This window comes from Castor canadensis, chromosome 1 (genome assembly GCF_047511655.1).
Source record: "Castor canadensis chromosome 1, mCasCan1.hap1v2, whole genome shotgun sequence".
NCBI classification, from domain to species: Eukaryota; Metazoa; Chordata; class Mammalia; order Rodentia; family Castoridae; genus Castor; species Castor canadensis.
Genome location: NC_133386.1, coordinates 53671891 through 53691474, shown reverse-complemented (window position 1 = coordinate 53691474; position 19584 = coordinate 53671891). Strand labels below are relative to the sequence as shown.

Here is a 19584-nt window from a genome sequence, read left to right as displayed (position 1 = left end):
GAATTAATACGGACATAATACAGTTAACTAGAGTACTGCCTGGCTTATTTCACGTAGCATACTGTTCCTGAAGCTAGATGAAAATTTTTGGGGGTCATAATTCATGATATTAAGTAGTAGGCTTGCTAATTTTTTAATGATATAATTTTTTTTCACAGTACTGGGCTTTGAACTCAGACCCTCACACTGGCTAGGCAGGTGCTTTACCATTTGAGCCACCCCTCCAGCAATGATATAAAATTTTTTGACAATGTATTTATTGATGTTTCCATCAGCTCTTTTTTACTGAAGAACTTTTATCCTATAAAGGAATACCATACCCAACAATGAAACTAAGCCCTCATTCACTTGGCCTGAGAGAGTAGGCCTTCAGAGCCCAGGCCTTGCCTCCTCCCTTCTCTACCCTTTCTTGGGAAGGAGTTGCCTACAGGCAACTCACATTTGCCTCTGGTTCTCCAGGAAGAGCAGACTTGAAAATGTGGGGAGACTCAGAACCCCTAAACATGTAAGACTTGTGTTTTGAACTTGGAAACAAGAGAATTTGGAAGGGTGTGGTGGTGGTGAAGGTGGTCTATAACCAAGGTTGAGGATGTAGCTTATAGCTGAGGCCAGGCTGCCTTCTAATCCTGAACTCTTAAATGTCATTTACCTACCCAGTCACAGGCTCTGTCTGCCCCTGGAGGAACAGAACATCCTGTGTTCCGAAGGCAGCTCACTTCTAGTAGGGGCTGGGGAGAACAGGGACAGGAAGGAGCTGGGCTGTGATACATGGTCCACTCCAAGCTCACCCTTCAGGAAGTGAGAGGTGAAGTGTTGCTGGAGTGTTATGTAATGACATCTCCTCAGCAACAAGGAAGATCATGGGTGGGAAATAAGTACCTATGCCCACAGTTTCCAAAGAGAGGAATTGTTTCATTACGGTCTTGTCTGCTCAGCCTCATCCCTTCACTGTACAGGAGATGTTATTCATTGTGGCAATGAAGAAATGTCACTAACTTTAATGCGTAGTTGTGAAAGTCAGTGTCATTACTTAAGTCTTATTATTGTTTGTTTGCTTATTTTCTTCTGGTGCTGGGGATTGAACCCAGGGCCTTGTGTATCCTAGGCCATTGCTTTACCACTGAGCTACATCCCTAGCCCCTACGTCACAGTTCTTATGTATCTTTTTCTGATTTCTTTTCCTTATTTTGTCACATAGTTTATATGGCATTTGAAATTTCTCCTGTATTGATAAGTATGACAGCCATAGTTAGAAGACTCAGCTATCTACTCATTTTACCAAGGTAACAAACAGCAGTAAGTAGAAAACAGTAACAGACATAGGCACATGTTAGAGACTCAAATTAGGACATTTGGAGCTTGAGGAGGACAGAACCATTTCCTGCTGAAGTAGGACATCCATGGTGGGAAATGTACCAAATAGGCCTCAGCAGCCAGGTACCAATGTTACCGAGAATTACAAACTAATAATACTTTCATATGCAATTCTTACAAAATGCTATTTATTGCAATGCAATAAAATGCTTAGGAGTTTTTGGTACCAGTAGCTTCATATATACAGTGGCTTGTAGGCCTGGTTTCTTTATCTTGGCCAGAACTGCACTAATCATATGTGAGACAATGTGAAACTCCTTGGGTTACCACATAAGCTGTGACTTGGGCACATATGTGGTCTCAGTTGGGCACCAATCCAAAACATGAATGTGCTTTTATTAATAGAGGGAGATGTTTCTCTGAGGTTGGAAAATGGTGTGGCTTTGGTTTGAAAGCATTTGACAGTGCTTGCGGTCTCTGGCGGCTGTGTTTATTCTTTCACATCATCAAGGGGAAGTGAACAATTTTGCAGTTGGCAGTTGAGATAAAGCTCAAGGGATTTTGGTTATGGATACTCCCGATGATTGAGAAATAAAGTAACTGTGTTTAGAGAGAAATGACAAACAGAGTGAGGGAAGCAACGGGCAGGGAGGGGTCAAAAGTCCAGGCCACCAGCCCTCCTGGAAACTCATAGACGTTCTGAGTCTCACTTTCCTCAGCTCAAAAATGGGCACATAATACCTTTCCTGCCTGCTTTTAGATAGACTCTCCTACTCATCTTTCTCCTGTTTTCCCTGAAGAAGTCATTGGTTTGAGCATTCAGTAGCCCATCTCCACCTGGCAATAAGAATGGTGACCCATGGAGATCGCTGGCAGCTCTCAAAGTGGGGTCTTCTTAGCAGCATCTGCCTGGTGGTTTCTTCTAGACCATTCTCAAGGCTTTCAGCTGAGGCTCACTGAGACTTTATGAGTCCTCTGAAATATCTTGTCAGAAGTTTCTTTTAATTTTTTTTGGTAGTACTGGAGTTTGAACTCAGAGCCTCACACTTGCTAGGCAGGCACTCTACCACTTGAGCCACTCTGCCAGCCCCTTGTCAGAAGTTTCTTAACCTTGCTTCTCCCTTGACTTCTCCTTCCATTCTTCCTCCTCCTCATTGCCCTTCCACCTCCCCTTCTCCCTCTGAGTTTCACCCAGTTGGCCAGTAATGGAACATTGAAGAGCTCTTTATTTGCACTTTTTATTGCCATCTGAGTAGACTGAAGAATAAAAAAGAGGAGCTGGCCCTGGGAGAGTAGACTGTGAAATCTGTAATGATGATTGTGATGGGAGTGGGAGAGGCTTGAGCAAGGTGGTTGTTGACACAGGACATAAAGCATTGATCAACCACTGAGCAGTCTTCACAGAGGACAAGGGAGCCTGAGTTGGGCCTGAATATGGTCAGGAGGTCACCCATGAGGACTTGGGTGTAGGTGTGGCTGACGAAGTGGTCTATTCAAAGGCATGGGATTGTGAACGGACAAGGACATTGTGCAGTAGAAAGAGGGAGGGAGGCATAGGAGGTGAGCTTGGAGAGTGGACTGTACTTAGAGAGTGAAGAGTCTTCAGGATATGGGTGTTACCCACTGACCCTGCTGTTACTGGGTTTAGGCCACCAGGTCCATAGACCAGAAGGTTCTTGGTCTTGTGAGAGAAAGAATTCAAGGACAGACACAGAGGAAACTTAAGCAGCAGCAGGTTATTAATCCAAAGCATAGTGAAAGCAAAGCACAGTGCACTCTACAGGGAGGGTGGACAAGCACTGTACTGGCAGTTCCAAGACCTGATCTTGTAGCAGTATCTGCAGATGTAGAGGTGGTCATTCCTGGAAAACTGTGCAATGTGGCATTAACTTCCAGAGATTTGGTGTACACCATCAACTCCTGCCACACACCAGGTCGGGGAACCTTTGGTTTTCGATGGTCAAACCAGGGCTGTCATTTTCTGAAGGTTGTGAGGCCTGCAAGTCAGCAATACCCTGCTGTATGTCACGAGTAGTCCAATCAATGTTAATGGGAAGGGTATGATTTTGTTGTTAACATCCAAGCCATCATTTCAAACACCAGGTTTCCTAACTCCTATAACCCTGGGACACTGGGGGAGGCCTCTGAACAGGGAACGCTGGGTTTTGAGAGGCCTCATCCAGCAGCAGTGAGCAGACTTGAGGAGATAAGTTGACATGGAGAGACTGTGGAAGGAACTCCAATCAGGAGGCTGCAGAGTTGAGTAAGAGATGAAGTTGTAGGGACCTGGTGATGGAGGGAAGAGATGGGACAGGTGAGCAATCAGGTGTGACAAGAGAAGGGAGAGTCTGTGTTCTGAGCCTGGAAAGGAGTTGCTCTCTGGAATGAGATAGAATAGGGAATAAGCACCTAGGAAACCAGTCCCCCTCCAGGAAGTATATTTTTCTTTCATCCAGTATTTTTTATTACTCTGCTCCTCCAAAAGAATCTTGAAATCCATTTGTGTCAGAGATAAGGTTTGATTAACTCACGGTTTTCCGATATTCTAGCCTTTATATTTACACTGTCTTTCCTTTGTAAATGTTCACAGCGGGCACTAATCTTGGGCTAGGGTCCCAATGACGAGAAGAGAAACAAGGTAGATGTCCTACTGAAACTTCTAGAGTAGGGGAGCAGGCAGTGAGACATAGTCTAAAGTAGAATTCGTGGGTGGGCCTGTGGTATGAGATGAAGCCTGAGGGTTTGGTAAAAAACAGATCATACGAGGCCTTATGGACCATGATCAAGGGCACTGAGTCTTACCCCAGGAACAATGGATGAAAAGCCAGCAGGGCTTCAGATGACTGAACACAGAAAGGCAGGGTTCTGGAACTGTGGGGACTTGAGCAAGTAGGTTAATGGTGGTGTCACATGTTGAGTATTACTGGGTAATTTACAAGTATGTTGTATAAGTTTCATGCATGTTTTTTCTACCAGCACTACCTCTGACAAATACTTGTAGTCCTCCTACCTCAGCCTTTGGTGTGCTGGGATTACAGAGATGCACCACCATGCCTGGCCACTCAGCTAGTTACAAAAATAATGTATTATGTTTGTACAAGAAGAACCTTGAACTGTCTTAACTTTTCTAATGAGTTGAGAAAAAAGATTAAAAGGGAGATGAATTGAAACTGAAACAAGAAATAAGAGCTCCAAGGAAAACTATGATTCCTCTGGTCACAGTGTCCCTTGTGAGAATTTAAATGAGCTAAGCAAGATGACTATGGCTTGGAGTACCCAATCACAGACCTGGGAGCCAGGAAAAGAAACCGCTCACGTGCACAGGAGTGAAATGGGTGCTCCATGGTCTCCACAGGCTCTGCCTGTCCAGGGCAGGGCAGGATTTGCATCCGTGCTCTTTGGGCTCCATGGAGGAAAGTGTGAGTCATCCTTTGGACTGAGGTAAACCAGTAGCTCCCAAGTGCCTAGGATGTCAAAGAAGAAGGAGAACGGGTAGAGCTGGGTCAGATCATGTGAATTTTCCATTTTCTGGCTGCAATGACCTGGAATTCCTAGAACAGTTTATTGGTCTTCACAAAACGCTCTTCCTTAGCTTAGAAGACTGTACTATGGAGCCACGGTCAGGTGAAGTGCTTGAGTAGTTTATGTTTTCACCAGTGTTTGTGACTCAGAAGCTTTCAAGGAAGAATTTACTGAATTGAATATAATTGAATCAACTACAAATGTCCTGCATGTATTTGTTTGAAACATTTTAAAATTTTTCTCTGTTTTCAAGGTCACCAGTTACATTTGAGCTTATTAGTTGTAAAATCTTTTTTGTTGGTGTTACAGGGGAAAACTAATCAAAGATACATGCTACCTCAACTGTTTTTAAAAGTTGAGGCTATATGATGCTTTAGGTTTGCATGATGTTTTACAGTGTACAGAACTTCATTGCATATTTGCCAGCTGACATACAACCACGCTGAAAGTGAGCAGAGTGCTCACTCCCTTTTCACAGATGGGGCGGGTAAGAGGCATAAGCCCCAGTCACATAACTAGTGGGAGAGTTAGGACTTGAATCCCTGTCACTGGGCTGGATGACCAGCATTCAGCCTTCCGCATTTTGGGAAAGAAGTTGCATAGTAAAAGTGTAGATGGGCCACAGGTCTGAGCACCCTTGGGTAACAGGCACCAGCAACGCCATTCATCTCCTCTCACTGAATCCTCACAATTACAGGGCAATCAGTTACCACTGCCTCTGCTTTACTGCTGAAAAAAAATGTGCTCTGGGAGGTTAAGAAGCTAACCCAGGCTTGTGAGTGGTGAGACTGAGCTGGCTTGTTTTTAACCAGCAGTTTCCTGTACTATCCCACAAGGAAAGATCGTACTGCCTGTTAAAATTAGCAAGTAACAGCAACCACATTTTTATAGATTTACTAATTGTTCTCTTCTTGACTCTTAGACAAAGGCTAATGTTGAAAAAACATCTTACAAAAGAATTACAAGTTTGCAAGATCTCAATTCTTGATTCTTAGAAGACAATGAGGCTAAAAATTCTTAACTATTCCTTGGCCACATTAGTATTTGATGCCACTTATAAGAGTATAGGGTAAGAAGTCTCTAATCTATGAAATCGATGTGTTGATATGGCTATCACAGGTCAATTGAAGATCTTTTTTTTTTTTTTTTTTTACTTTGGTGGCACTGGAGTCTGAACTTGGTAGGCAAGTGCTCTACCACTTGAGCCATACCTCTAGCCCAAAGATCTTACTACTTTTAATAAACCTAAATGGTGTTTGTTTTGCCCTGGGTTTTTTATATACTAACTGCCTACTAATATTAATACCTTTTAACTAAATTAGGCTTTGATTTCATGCTACCTGTGCCTACGCCCACTTTCTCCAGCAGACGAATCATAATGGTGGCTTCATTTACCTAGTGATATAATGAAACTTATGAGATAAATTGTGCTGTTCTGCTTAGTGTGGCTATGTATCCCAGGCTAAAAAAATGTCACAAACACGCTTTTACCCCAGATAACTGCTACATTGAGAAACTTGGTTGATTCATCACTAGCAAGAAGTAAGTTCCTGAGTGTCAGTGCCCTTCCTCAGCTCTGCACAGTGATGGAACAGTACATGGGTGACAAGGACATCTGTACCAATATTGCCAGAATATTCAGGTAGGTAGACTAAGAAAATGAAGTAACCTTGCAAAAATGCTAACGCTTAGATTTGAGGTTATCCCTAATATTTGTGTATGCAACTGGCAGGGAATTTTTTTATTTGCTTTTTCCTTCACCTACGATTTTAATCTAGCGGCCCAAGATTAAAGTACTTGATTCATTTCCTGTATGTAATGCAACTCTAAACTCTTAGATTATAAGTCACTTCAGTGCTTAGATGAGTTGTGAGCTATCTTAGTGTTTTTGTTTGCTTGAATTTTTTTCTCAGCTCCTTGGAGATAAAGAGTTATATGCCATGAAACATGGCAAGCTTTCAGGTATACTTGGAAACAACACTCAAGAGTTTTAACTCAAAAAGGAGATCATTGCTCAAAAAGTCTGATCTGACTTAGTTTGTAACAGAGGGTTATTTTATTTCTGTTGTCTGAACTTCAGCTCACACGTTCACTAGTCACGTTCATACTCTGTTCCAGAAGTGGTGATCATTGAATGTAGGTTGTCTCAAAGCAAGATGTTGTTAAATTTTAGAACTATCTTTAAATTATGCATTTACATTTTTCCCTTGCTGCTCTTTGCCAACATTCTTGCATAATATTCCTTTTTTTTCTTCTTTTTTGAAACAGTCTTTCTTTGTAGCCCAGGTTGGCCTTGAACTTGAGATCCTCCTACCTTGGCCTTCTCAAGTACTGCTTGTGCCACCATGTGCAGCATTTTTTTTTATATTATCCTTTAATACAATTTTATATTTTTCCATAAAATCTTGTCTATATTTACTCCCAGGTCCTCCATGGATTTTGTTGCAATTATGAAGGCAATCTTAAACAGTATCAGTATTTGCATATTAATTTTGTGTTCAGAAATCTTTATGAGAATTAAGATTCTTTTAGATTGTCCATGCAAATTGTCTGCAAATAAGAAAAATTATCTTGGGTTTTTTTTCCAATTATTGTATCCCATACTCCCTCCCCCTCCCCCATCTTCATCTCTTTTATCACATAGCTAGGAGCCCAATATAGAACTGGGGGAGGGTCGGGTGTGCTGCCTTTCTCCTGACTTTATTTTTGTTTTGTTTTCTGATGGGACTGAGATTTGAATTCAGGGCTTCACACTTGCAAAGCAGGCACTCTGCCACTTGAGCCATACCTCCAGTCCTCTCCTGACTTTAAAGGTATTATTTTTATGGTCTCACCAGTTGAAAATAATAATTGTTGTAGACTTTCAAAGACACCATTTAGAAGGTTATGGAAGGATTTGCTTTCAGTAAGCAATGTTAAGTTATCTCATATGCTTGCCCTGAATCTGTTTTGATTATATGGATTTACTTTTCAATCCACTAATTGTAGATTACATCAACAGATTTTTTTGTGTTAGGTCATTATATATCACTGAGTTTGGTTAACTAATATACTGTTTGGGACTTTTCATCTGTGGTCATGAAATACACTAACCTTTCCTTTTCCTTTCTCATCTTGTCCCTGTGGCTTTAGTGTCAAGTTTATGCCAGCCTCATCAAATGAGTTGGGAAGCATTTTAACTTTTTCTCTTTTCTAGAATTTATGAAAATTAAACTTATCTGTTTCTCAAAATAAAACTATTTTTATTCTGATGTGTGTGTGTGTGTGTGTGTTGCATTATGTGTTATTGACTACTGGTTATTTCTTTTTCTTATCTTGTTTTCTTCTCTCTCTCTCTCTCTTTCTCTCTCTTTCTTCTTTTAAGCAACAGTTTCACTATGTTGTCCAGGCTGGCCCCAAACTGTTGGGCTTAGGTGGTTCTCCTGCCTCAACCTCCTGAGTAGCTGGGATTACAAGCCCAGGTTACTATGCCTGGTCAATTCCTTTTTTATTTATGGTTATATATCTAGTCATATTTCTTAAGTCTACGTGGTTCAGTTTCAAAAGTTATGTTTTTATGAGAATTTGTTTATTTTTTCTAATTTTTTAAACAATATTAAATTGTTCCATCCCAGCATTTGGTAGACTGAGGCAAGAGGATCAAGAGTTAGAGATCAGCCTGGGTTCTCCTGCCTCAACCTCCTGAGTAGCTGGGATTACAAGCCCAGGTTACTATGCCTGGTCAATTCTTTTTTATTTATGGTTATATATCTAGTCATATTTCTTAAGTCTACGTGGTTCAGTTTCAAAAGTTATGTTTTTATGAGAATTTGTTTATTTTTTCTAATTTTTTAAACAATATTAAATTGTTCCATCCCAGCATTTGGTAGACTGAGGCAAGAGGATCAAGAGTTAGAGATCAGCCTGGGTTACATAATGAAATCCTGTCTCAAAAAATTAGGTAAATAAATATATTGTTCAAATGTTCTCATATTATCTCATTTTAATTTCTGTTGCATCTCTGCTTTTGTCCCGTTGTATTTATTTTCCTTATTTAACAAATACCTGTACTTACTATATGCTGGGCAGTATTCTAAGTACTTTCTAAATACTGATTCCTTTAATCCTTATGACAACTTTTTAAGACAGGTACCATTCTTGTCATCTTCATCTGACATATCAAGAAATTGAGGCATAGAAAAGTCAGTAGTTTTCCTAAGATCACACAGTAAGACACAGAGCAATAGCACAAACCAGATATTCTGGCTCTAGAATTCATACTTCTAACGACTATGTTACACGCCTCTTCATTGTTAATATTGACTTTCATTCCTAATTTTGATGATTTATGACGGTTCTCTTTTTCTTCTTGATCACTCTTACCAAAGGTTTGCCAAGTTTCTTAGTTTTTGCAAAGAACCAAGAGCTTTGTTGATCAATTTCATTGTATGTTTATTTCCTCTCTTTCTCTTCTTCTTATCCATCCCTTTTTTTCTCTTCTCTGTGAAAATATTTTTCTTCTATCTGCTTTAGTTAGAAACTCAACACCTTTCTTTTGATCTTTTTAAGGCTTTAAATTTTCCTTTAAATACTGCTTTAGCTGTGTCTTATACATTTTAATTTGTAGTATTTTTGTTATTATTCAGATCTAAGTATTTTCAGATTTTCCTATTTCTTGACCCACAAGTTATATGTTTTAAAATTTCTATAAGTAAGTATGCATAAAATATATTTTTAAGTGGTGTCTAATTCAAGTGCTTTTTTTTTTTTTTTTTTTGAGGTGGGGTCTGATTGCTGGGGCTAGTCTCGAGCTCCTGGGCCCAAGAAATCCTCCCAGCTGAGGAAGATCAGCTCTCTGAAATTTTCCTGATATTTATTTATGGCCTATCACATGGTCAAATTTTAAAGATATTACTGATATTTTACCGATTGATCTATCAATTAGTAAGAAACTTATGAACATCTTCCATTTGATGTGGGTTTGTCAGTATTGCCTTTGGGTTTTATTTGCTTACTTTAGAAATTTTGAAGCCATTTTCAAGATTTAACATTTACTTTACGTTTATTTGTTCTGATGTTTGAGTAGCATTACTAGCTCAGGATATCAGAACAGTTTTACACTGGCTTCTGATGGAGTCCCAAGGGAATCCACTGTTATCCAATTAGATATCGTGTAAACTTCTGTTTTCTGAGCAATGTGGGGGTAGTGTAAGTTCACACCATGTAGATGTGTCACAGTCTTCAGGTTTCTATTTTTCAAAGGATTCACACACACACACACACACACACACACACACTCCCAATAAACTCTGGGTTTGCTAACTCTACCACTGAGCTAAATCCTCAACATACAAAGGGTTTCGTTTGTTTGTTTGTTTTTGCAGTTGGTGGGGCTCAAACCCAGGGCCTTGCATGCTCTCTACCACTGAGCTACATAACCAGCCACAAAGGATCTTGTCACATTTCCCTGCTCCATTCCCCCAGAATCTGGAGCAGACAGCAAGTCTCTTTGCAGCTCCTCTGGACTGGCATGTGGAATATTTCTGGACTCTTTTTCATGAACTGGGCAATGCTTTGAAGGTTTGCATTTAAAGTGATACTATGTGTGCTTAAATGTTATACAAAAATAAAGTTTACTTTTATTTTCCCACTTGGCATTTCTACAGCAAACTAACTTCTTACCGTGACTGCTGTGCAGCCTTGGCCAACTACTCCAGATGTTATGCCTTGTTTTTGAATCTGTTAAACAAGTATGAGGAGAAGCAGGTCAGTTCTTCCTGAATTTGAGTTTTCAATGTCTCAGCGCCTCTACACTGCTGTGTTTGTGCGAGCTTTGGAGTGCTTTATGATTTGAATGTACAAATTCTCCATAGAAGCTTCCATTAGATGTATAATGGGTTGCCCCAGGAGACTGTGAGTTGCTGACAGAAGTTGCAGAGAGAGTAAGTTGAGACAGAAAGTGCCTCCATGGGATATAGATGTCCTGTGAGGATTCCTCATTTAGGGAAGAGGCAGGGTGGACCACCTACATGAGAGTTTTGGTGAGGCACACAGGTTTTTTCAGTAGGAGACTCAATGGACTCTACCTCAGACCTTTGGAGTCAGATGGGTGGAATGAGGGCCATGGGGACTTCTGATGCAAACTCAAGTTTGGGTTCCCCAATACTGGGTATACTTTGAAGATTCTTCTGGCCCTTGAATTCTCTAATTCTAGGGACTATGGTGTGGCTCAAGTGATAGAGTACTTGCCTAGCAGGCACAAGGCCCTGGGTTCAATTCCCAGTATGGCACCAAAAAAAAAAAAATTCTTTAATTCTTTGTTGTATTTTAGAAGATGAAATTCTTAAGCTAAGTATTTAGATGGAATAATTTAGTTTTAATGAATTAGGGCAAAATGTATAATTGCTTTAAAAGAAAGAACTCAGGCCTGCCGAAATAGCTCTGTCGGGAGCGTGTTAAACTGAAGATATAAAAGAAAGAACTCAGAAATGACTTGCCCTTAATAAAATTATAATACTTAGTACAAATATTAATTTTTAAGCTTTTGAATATTCATTAAAAGTAGTTTACTTTTATTCACTTTATAAGTGATTAAAGTGACACATTTTACACATGAACTCAGTATGTATTTATCTTAAATATAAGTTCTCAAAATCACACAATTTTCACCAGTTCAATTCCAAATAATTTAAGTTATAGTAAGAATATATTAATAAAGATATATTAATTGAAGGCTTTGTGATTGCTTATATTAGCTATAGGCCACCTTAAAACAAAACATCTATTTGCTACCAGTTAGTGCTGTATATTTTTGCCCAGCCAAGTACTTTTGCTGAGAATGAGTAAATTTGTCAGCTTATGTTATGTTAGCCATTTATAATTTTTAGTAATATAGATGATAGAGAAATTCCTGCGCTCATAGCATTCCTACACTTTTAAAGATGATAAAACCTTGTTTAAAGCATTAGAAAGATTTTGTTTACTGTCTTTAAAATTGATGTATGAGTATGCACGTGAATTTTTGATTCTGGGTATTTGGATTACAAGTACCCTCACCTATGTATTTTGCATTTTCTGTAAATGACATACTTTGAAAGATTTCAGAGTATAAGAATTTTCCATGCCAGGTAAAGAATGGGTTTGATTAATCCACCGTAAAGTATTCACAATGTGCTATTCACTTAGGAGTCCACTGAGCATTTATTAATTTAGGTTTTGGTATAATGTATTATCAGACTTACAATCTTTGCTCAAATGAATTAACTTGATGAAAAGCTCAGCTACTCCTCTTCCTGAAAATAAATCTTTTAAATGTATCATGTGTTTGTAATTTAGTTGCATGGATTTTAACTGTAATTTTGTTTTACCATTGTTGTTCTTTTTGCTTCGGTGATTTGGTCTTGGGTGACTTAGACGCCTTTTACCTGGAGAGACCTTTGCCCTGAACTAGAATTTTCAAATAAAGGTGAAGGAAAACACTTTTGTTTAAATTTGATTTCAACTTATGACATAGCTTATCATTTTTTTAAAAGGAAGAAAATCCATCATGTACTGACAATTGGCCCTGTTGTTTGGGGCACTGTAGCAGATACTGTTTTGTGTCTCTGATTATGGCTTAGATGGTGCTGTCTGTAATAGACAGATAAGAACCCTACTAGCTAGCCAGCATTGAGATACCAATATGGTTCAGGGTATGCTTTTATTTTTTTTTTCACTCAAGGGACTAAATGTCCTAACATTTAATTGGCAAAAAATTTACCATGCTTTCCACTAAACTGCTTTTTGCTTTAGAACCATAGTTATCTGAAAAGCAAAACTGGTGTTTAAAAGCTATTTGTCTCTATTGATTTATTGTGTGATTCTGTGTTCGTATTAAATTTATTTTAATGTCCACGAAGAACAAAGAGCATCTTGCAAACAGAACCATCAAAGAGATGCATCATTTATTCCTTACTCTATTCATTGTGGTGAAAAATCCTACTCAAATATATTACATCTTCCCTTTCCATTTTAGAAGACAGAAAGGGTTAAAATAATTTAACCCATCTCAATGACAAAGGTCACTTTTCTAAGCATCAGTTGTTGCACTAGAAGCTAATTCATCCCACACTGAGAGCCTGAGACAGCAGGTCATTTCATTAAATGCCTGTACATTCTCTCTTCCTTTATTTATTTATTCCATTTCTTTTATTTATTTGCCTGTCTGTCTATCTGTCTATCTATCTATCCCCAGAGGTTTGAACTCAGGGCTTTGTGCTTGCTAGGCAGCACTCTACCACGTGAGCCCTGGCTCTAGCCCTTTATTGCTTTAGTTATTTTTCTGGTAGGGTCTGGGGCCAGCCTCAGGCCATGATCCTCTTACTTATATTTCCTGTATAGCTGGTACCATAGACATGCATCACTGTGCCCGGTTTATTTATTGAGATGGGATCTCACTAAATTTTTGCCCAGGCTGGCCTCCAACCTCAATATTCCTGATCTCTACCTCCCAAGTAGCTGGGATTACAGGCGTGAGCCACCACGCCCTGCTTATTTCTGTCTTTGATAATCTTTACTTGTCCTTTTGCAATTATTTGTTTATAAAATGTAGTCAAGTTTATAAAAGTAATTTTAAAATTCTATAAGCTCTTAGTAGGAAGGGCCTAAGACACTCGTTGATAAGGTTTCTCTGGTGACTTCTCATCTTCAATAGCCAATTCATATTTTAAGATAAGCTCTTAGATCCTATTCTCTGTGAAGTCTCCTAAGACCAGTCAATTCCTCTCAGTAACACATCATTTTAAAGACTCTAATGAAGCCAGGTATGGTGGGGCACACCTATAATCCCAACACTTGGGAGGCTGAGGCTGGAGGACTGTGAATTCAAAAGGCAGCCTGGGCCATATAGTGAGACCCTGTCTTAAAAAGCAAAGTGCCATAAAGACTAATGTAGCTGGTGCACCCAGCTTGTAGACCCAGGGCTGAGAACCTAAGCGGTATGCCTATAAGCCTAACCCTGTCATCTTTATTAAGAAAAACTAGCAACCCAGGCACTGGTGACTCACACCCTATAACCCTAACTACTTGGGAGGTTAGGATCAGGAGGATCACAGTTCTAGTTCAGCCCACGCAAAAAAGTTGGCAAGACCCCATCTCAGTGGAAAAAGCTAGGCCTGGTGGTGCTCACCTCTCAGCCCAGCAATGGTGGGAAGCATAAAATAGGAGGGTCAAGGTTTAGGCAAGACACTACCTCCAAAATAACCAGAGCAAAAAGGGCTAGAGGTATGGCTCAAGCTGTGGAGTGCCTGCCTAGTAAGCATAAAGACCTGAGTTCAAGCCCCAGAACACTGGGAAGAAGGAAGGAAGGAAGGAAAGGAGGGAAGGAGGGAGAAGAGAGAAAAGGAAAAAAAGGGAAGGAGGAAGGAAGAATGAGAGGGAGGAAGGAAGAATGAGAGGGAGAAAGGGAAGGAGGGAGAGGGAAGAGAGAATGGAAAGGAAAGGAGAAAGGAAAGAAGAAAAGAAAGGATAGGAAAGGAAAGGAGAACAAAGACTATTCAAAACTTAGAAATAAGGTATAGAGTAGAAAAAGGCTGTCCTGACAAAGTCGTGCTGAGGTTTTATTTAGTGGTCTGCTGATAGATTAACTCTCCAGACGCTATCAGCGTTTGACTTTACTTTTGCTAACTGATTAGAGCCCAGACACTATGAAGTTACACATTAATGTGTAGATTTCTATGTGGTAGAGAGGATAACCACAAAAGTTAAGGTTTGGGCTGGTGGAGTGGCTCAAGTGGTAGAGCACCTGCCTTGCAAGCATGAAGCCCTGAGTTCAAACCCCCATGCCACCAAAAAAAAAAAAAAAAAAAAAATCGAGTAAAAAAAAAAAAAGTAATGGTTTTATTACCTTGTAGGCTATTAGCCTGATGTCCATCTAACCTAGAAATCTTATTCTAATATTCCTTTAAATATCCTCTCCAGCTGTTCTTGGAACCAGCTTTATTATCCTATTGGCACCCTCATATATGAGGTAAATAATTTTAAATGTGTTGATTTTATCTTAATAATGGGCATTTTTTAACCTAAGAAAATTATACCTTAACTCTATTCTTTTACTTATATTAAAGATTAAAATGCGATAGTTTTGAGCCAACATAATTTATATTTTTCTCAAAACCAAAATATGTTGGAAAAGCTGGGAAAGAGTTCAGGCTACAAGGAAGTAATTATGTCCCCCAACTACTTCCTAAGATCATTAACAAAAGCTCCCATAAGTCTTTGTAAAAACAGTCCTTGGGTGTTTCTCCTAATGGTTACCATTTATGCAGCTGTCTTACCTACTACTGACAGTTTCTAAGGGACACAGACTTTGTCTCAGAAACACAGAGGATGCTTTTACAGTAAGCTCATAGATACTGGAAGAAGGAATTTTGAGTGTGTAAAATGTTTTGGAATCTGTAAAGTGTTATAAAATATTTTTTCTAATACTCAAGTACTCTTCCTTTAATATTTATTTTCCTCTTCCTAGTTTGGAGGAGGAAATAATAAGGATTTTTCCTATGCATTTCATGTTGGTGGGCTGCCATAAACAACAGCAAAACAGATATGATCGATTTTAAATGACTTCAGACCAGCATGGTGGCCTAGGTTTGTGTTTGCCTTGGCTGGAATAGCCAGTTGAATATGATTTGTTTTTCTTCTTTTCCTAGGAAAAAAAAAAAACAATTTCCAGAAATCCCATACTTCTGTCTGGCATGAGAGTATTGATCCACAGTGGTTAAAAGCATTTTGCTACACCTGAGATTGGCTTAGACATGGAGGTTTAGAACAGATCCTCAAAACCCAGTCCAGCCCTCCAGCAACTTGCCTAAATAGAAGTACTACTTCCTATAATTATTTTTGTTTGAGCTCTAGGAAATGTTTCTCCAAGATTAACTTGGGTTGTAGAAATATACTTTGGAAGCTTTGTAGTCTCTGAATGTACACAGCTATCACTAAGTGATTAGACAATCAGAAAGGGTCTGAAGCCTTATCTTTGTTCTCAGAGGTTAATAGTGCCTGGAAAGCATTGCCTTAGAGCCTGAGGATTACAGTTAGAATCAACATAGGTTTCATTTTTCTAATGTTTTCTTTTTTTTTTTGTGGTTTCCAAGAAGCTTATATAATCAACCTTCAGAGGGCTCTAGAAGCCTGCCTTTTTAAACAAGTGACCCAGATGATTCTAGGTTTTGATTAAAACTGCACTTTGGGGAATCAGTTTTGACCTTCATTGTGACAGATTGCATATACAATAAAATTAAACTAAAAGTCGTTGAAGGGCTGGTAGAGTGGTTCAAGTGGTAGAGGGCCTGTCTAGCAAGCATGAAGCCCTGAGTTCAAACCCCAGTACCACCAAAAAATAAATAAATAAAAGTCATTGAACAAAAAAATCTTCTTACAAAATATTAATAGATACCTTTGTACAATATGGTTTTGAGAAAGAAACAAAATGAAGTCATATGTCTATAGTTATATTCATAATACAAGTATGCTAAAGAAAAGGTATATACAATGAGAAAATTAACAGGGCAAATCCAAGTACAAATGAAAACATGCCTTAAATGCCCATTTTATTAAGCATCTAAAACCATCAAATTGGGACTAATGGAATGACTCAAGAAATAGAGCACCTGCCTAGCAAGTGTGAAGTCCTGAGTTCAAATGCCAGTACCACTAAAAAAGCCAAACAAAGAACAACATGAAAAACCCCTTACCATCTGGGGCAGGGAGAGTAGCTCAGTGGTAGTGCTATGCCGACCACTTGGCAGACCCTGGGTTCCATCTCCAGCACCAAAAAAGATTACAAAAACAAAACCCTTGTTGTTTTCTTGTACATTGCTCTGTGTCTGCATCCTACTCACCTGATTGGATCCTGGATCTCATTTCATTTTCTGTAGGACACTCTCCCTTAACAGATATGTATAGTTGGCTGCTGCTTGAAGGTTGATATCCTTCTGTGTGTCGCTATTACTCCCTATGCAGCACAGAGAAGCTTTGCACTCTGTCCTTCCAAATAGAACCAGGCTTGTCACTAAGACTTATTAAACCACTTTTAAGGCTGTGGGTTTTGTTGTTGTTTGTTTTGTTTTATTTTAAGAAAGGGTCTCGCCATGTAGCCCAGACTGGCCTGGAACTCACTATGTAGTCCAGGCTGGCTTCCACACTTGAGAGCCTCCTGCCTCAATCTTCTGAGAGATAGGATGACAAGCATGGGCCTAATTGTGTTTTTAAAGGATACAGAATCAGAAATCTTGGGGGTAAAGAAAGGCCAGATATAGTAATGTACTATAATCCAGTACTTGGGAGGCCAAGCCAGAAAGACTGTGAGTTTGAGGCCAGCCAGGGTTAATTAGCCAGACCCTGTCTCACAAAAAAAAAAAAAGAAAAAAAAATCCTTTATACTGATAAATAAAATGTTGCCTACACACCTCTGAAAGTGATCTTGTCAGGCTGGTAGCCATCTGCCCAGGAAACTGGCCAGTCATTTCCATAGCACCCCAGGGGGAAATTCTGCTTAGAGCCACTGCACCACTGCTGTTGGGAAAAGTGAAAGATTTCCTCTCCATCTGCTGTTGTTTTCCACTAAAGGAAAAAAAGCTGGGCACTGATACCCAGGCAAATAGTTCACAAGACCTCCATCTCTAAAATAACCAGGGCAAAGTGGCCTGGAGGTGTGGCTCAAGTGGTAGAGTGCCTGCTTTGCAAGTGCAAAGCCCTGAGTTCAAACCCCAGTCCCACCAAAAAAAAAAAAAAAAAAATCCCATTGTTTTACATTATTTGTCTCTTGTCATGGTAAAGTCTGATTTTAGCACAGATCTATTTGAATATACTTCATCTGTCTGTGTCAAATCCATCCCTAATGAGGGGGGAAGTGGATTTCACTTTTGTTTTCCACATATCTGTGTTGTAAGAATTATTTTCTGGGAAAATGGGCTGACATATTTTTAAAAATCAATATTATAAAAACAGACAGACTGTGGGTCTTAAAATAGTGAGATTTCTTTTCTTTTTTGTTTTGTTGAGTCAGGGTCTTGCTATGTAGCCCAGTTTGGTCTTGAACTTGCGGTCCTCCTACCTCAGCCTCCCAACTACTGGGATTATAGGTAAGCAGCACCAACCTAGCTAAGTGGTAAGATTTCTAATTGTTTCCTGATTTAAATCTGTGACTCCCATGCTTGGTTTATCATTAGAATCACCTAGGGAGCTTTGAAAATACAGGTTCTCAGGCCCTGCCCTGGTTGATTCTGATTCATGTGTAGGGTGGGGCCCAAGAACCTATCTTAAGATACTCCCCAAAGGATTTCAAATGAGTGGCAGGTTTGGGAACCTATGCTGTAAATTATTCAGGTGGTTCCTTAAAACACTTCTCCAATATCGACAACAAGGAGTTTCCCACAAAATCTCAGGAGAGTTTCAATTGATTATCAAATCAACCGCATAGGGCCAGCCTGAAGAAGTAGGAAGCAAATTACCAAGACCAAGCCAGGCGTCCCTGTGAACTTCCCCCAGGAAGTGGTGGTTACCTGTTGCCTTTGCCATTTATCTCAGCAGGTGAAGACACTGTCTGATTCAGGTTTTTTGTCTCATTTTTGGTTTTGCTTCTTTGTTTTGCTGGGGATCTAACCAAGGGCCTTGGAGAAAGCTGGGTAAGTCCTCTACCACAGAGCTACACCATAGATCGAGAGACAGTTTCTTAGCTAGGGAAAACAGGATGGAATATTAGACTCTTCCCCCAACTTTCTTTGCCAGACTGTGTCAAAACAAGTTGTCCTGGGACCAAACCTAGTCTAACAAGGTAGCCATCGCTTGGATGAGGCTGCAGTCGTTCCATTCAGGTAGGATGAACACAGCCCCTTGGGATCCTCAGAACTGCCTTCCCATGAGAGGGCACGCTGCCCACAGTTAGCTAGACAGCCCATGCGTTGATGTGTTTGATAGCAAAACAACTACCAACTTTTATTGTTAAAATAATTACCAGGTGCCAGGACTGGTGGTTCATGCTTGTAATCCCAGCACTTGAGAGGTTGAGGTAGGAGGATTTTGAGTTTGAGGCCAGCCCAGGCTATATAGGGAGAATCTTGACTCAAAAACAAAAACAAAAACAAATAACAACAACAACAAAACCTGAGCATTCCTGTTTACACCACCTCTTTGCACATGGTCCTGTGAGGTGAGCTTCAGTCCGTATGTGATGATTGTGATCTGCGTAACTCCAGCCCCTCTACCCACAAAAACAGAAAGAAAAGGTAAACTTCAGAGTTAAGTAAAAGCACTGACCAAAATTCAATTAAATGACAAATCTCATTTAAGAAATATGCACATATTGTCTGCTTTATGGTGTAAACTACATTTGGTACAACCAAATGTGCAAACAGATGGGCTTAATAACGAGGGAGCGAGCAGGGCTGCTATCAGCTTTGGAAGCAGAGCTGCCTTCCTTCCCTCGGAGGTGCCTCTGACGTCAGTGCTGCTACATTTAGCAGCTCAGCAAAATACGCGTGGGTTTGTTTTTTTGGAAGAACATGAAGGGATTTTCCCCATTTCTTCTGTAAATATCTAGTGGGCAAAAGATCTGGTAAAATGCCTCAAATGAGACTTACATAAACCTGGCAATATTATGCAAGGGTCATGCTTGGGTCCAAGAAGAGCCACCTTTATCTACATGCCCATCTCCTGTGTCCATTGAACTGCACTGTCTCTTTAAACCCCTCCATTTTTAGATATGGTAAATTTCTTTTTTTAAAAAAAGCAACT

General features: G+C 39.7%; 1 protein-coding gene across 3 annotated transcripts in view; it reads left to right on the top strand.

Annotated features, from left to right (window-relative positions):
* The window catches only part of Armc2 (armadillo repeat containing 2), a 117699-nt gene that overhangs the window by 62216 nt on the left and 35899 nt on the right, over nt 1-19584 (top strand). For all 3 annotated transcript variants that reach the window (XM_074077091.1, XM_074077103.1, XM_074077098.1), the window contains 2 exons: nt 6333-6478; nt 10482-10581. In XM_074077091.1, the coding sequence (XP_073933192.1) occupies nt 6333-6478; nt 10482-10581 (246 nt within the window). The remainder of the gene's footprint in view (nt 1-6332; nt 6479-10481; nt 10582-19584) is intronic.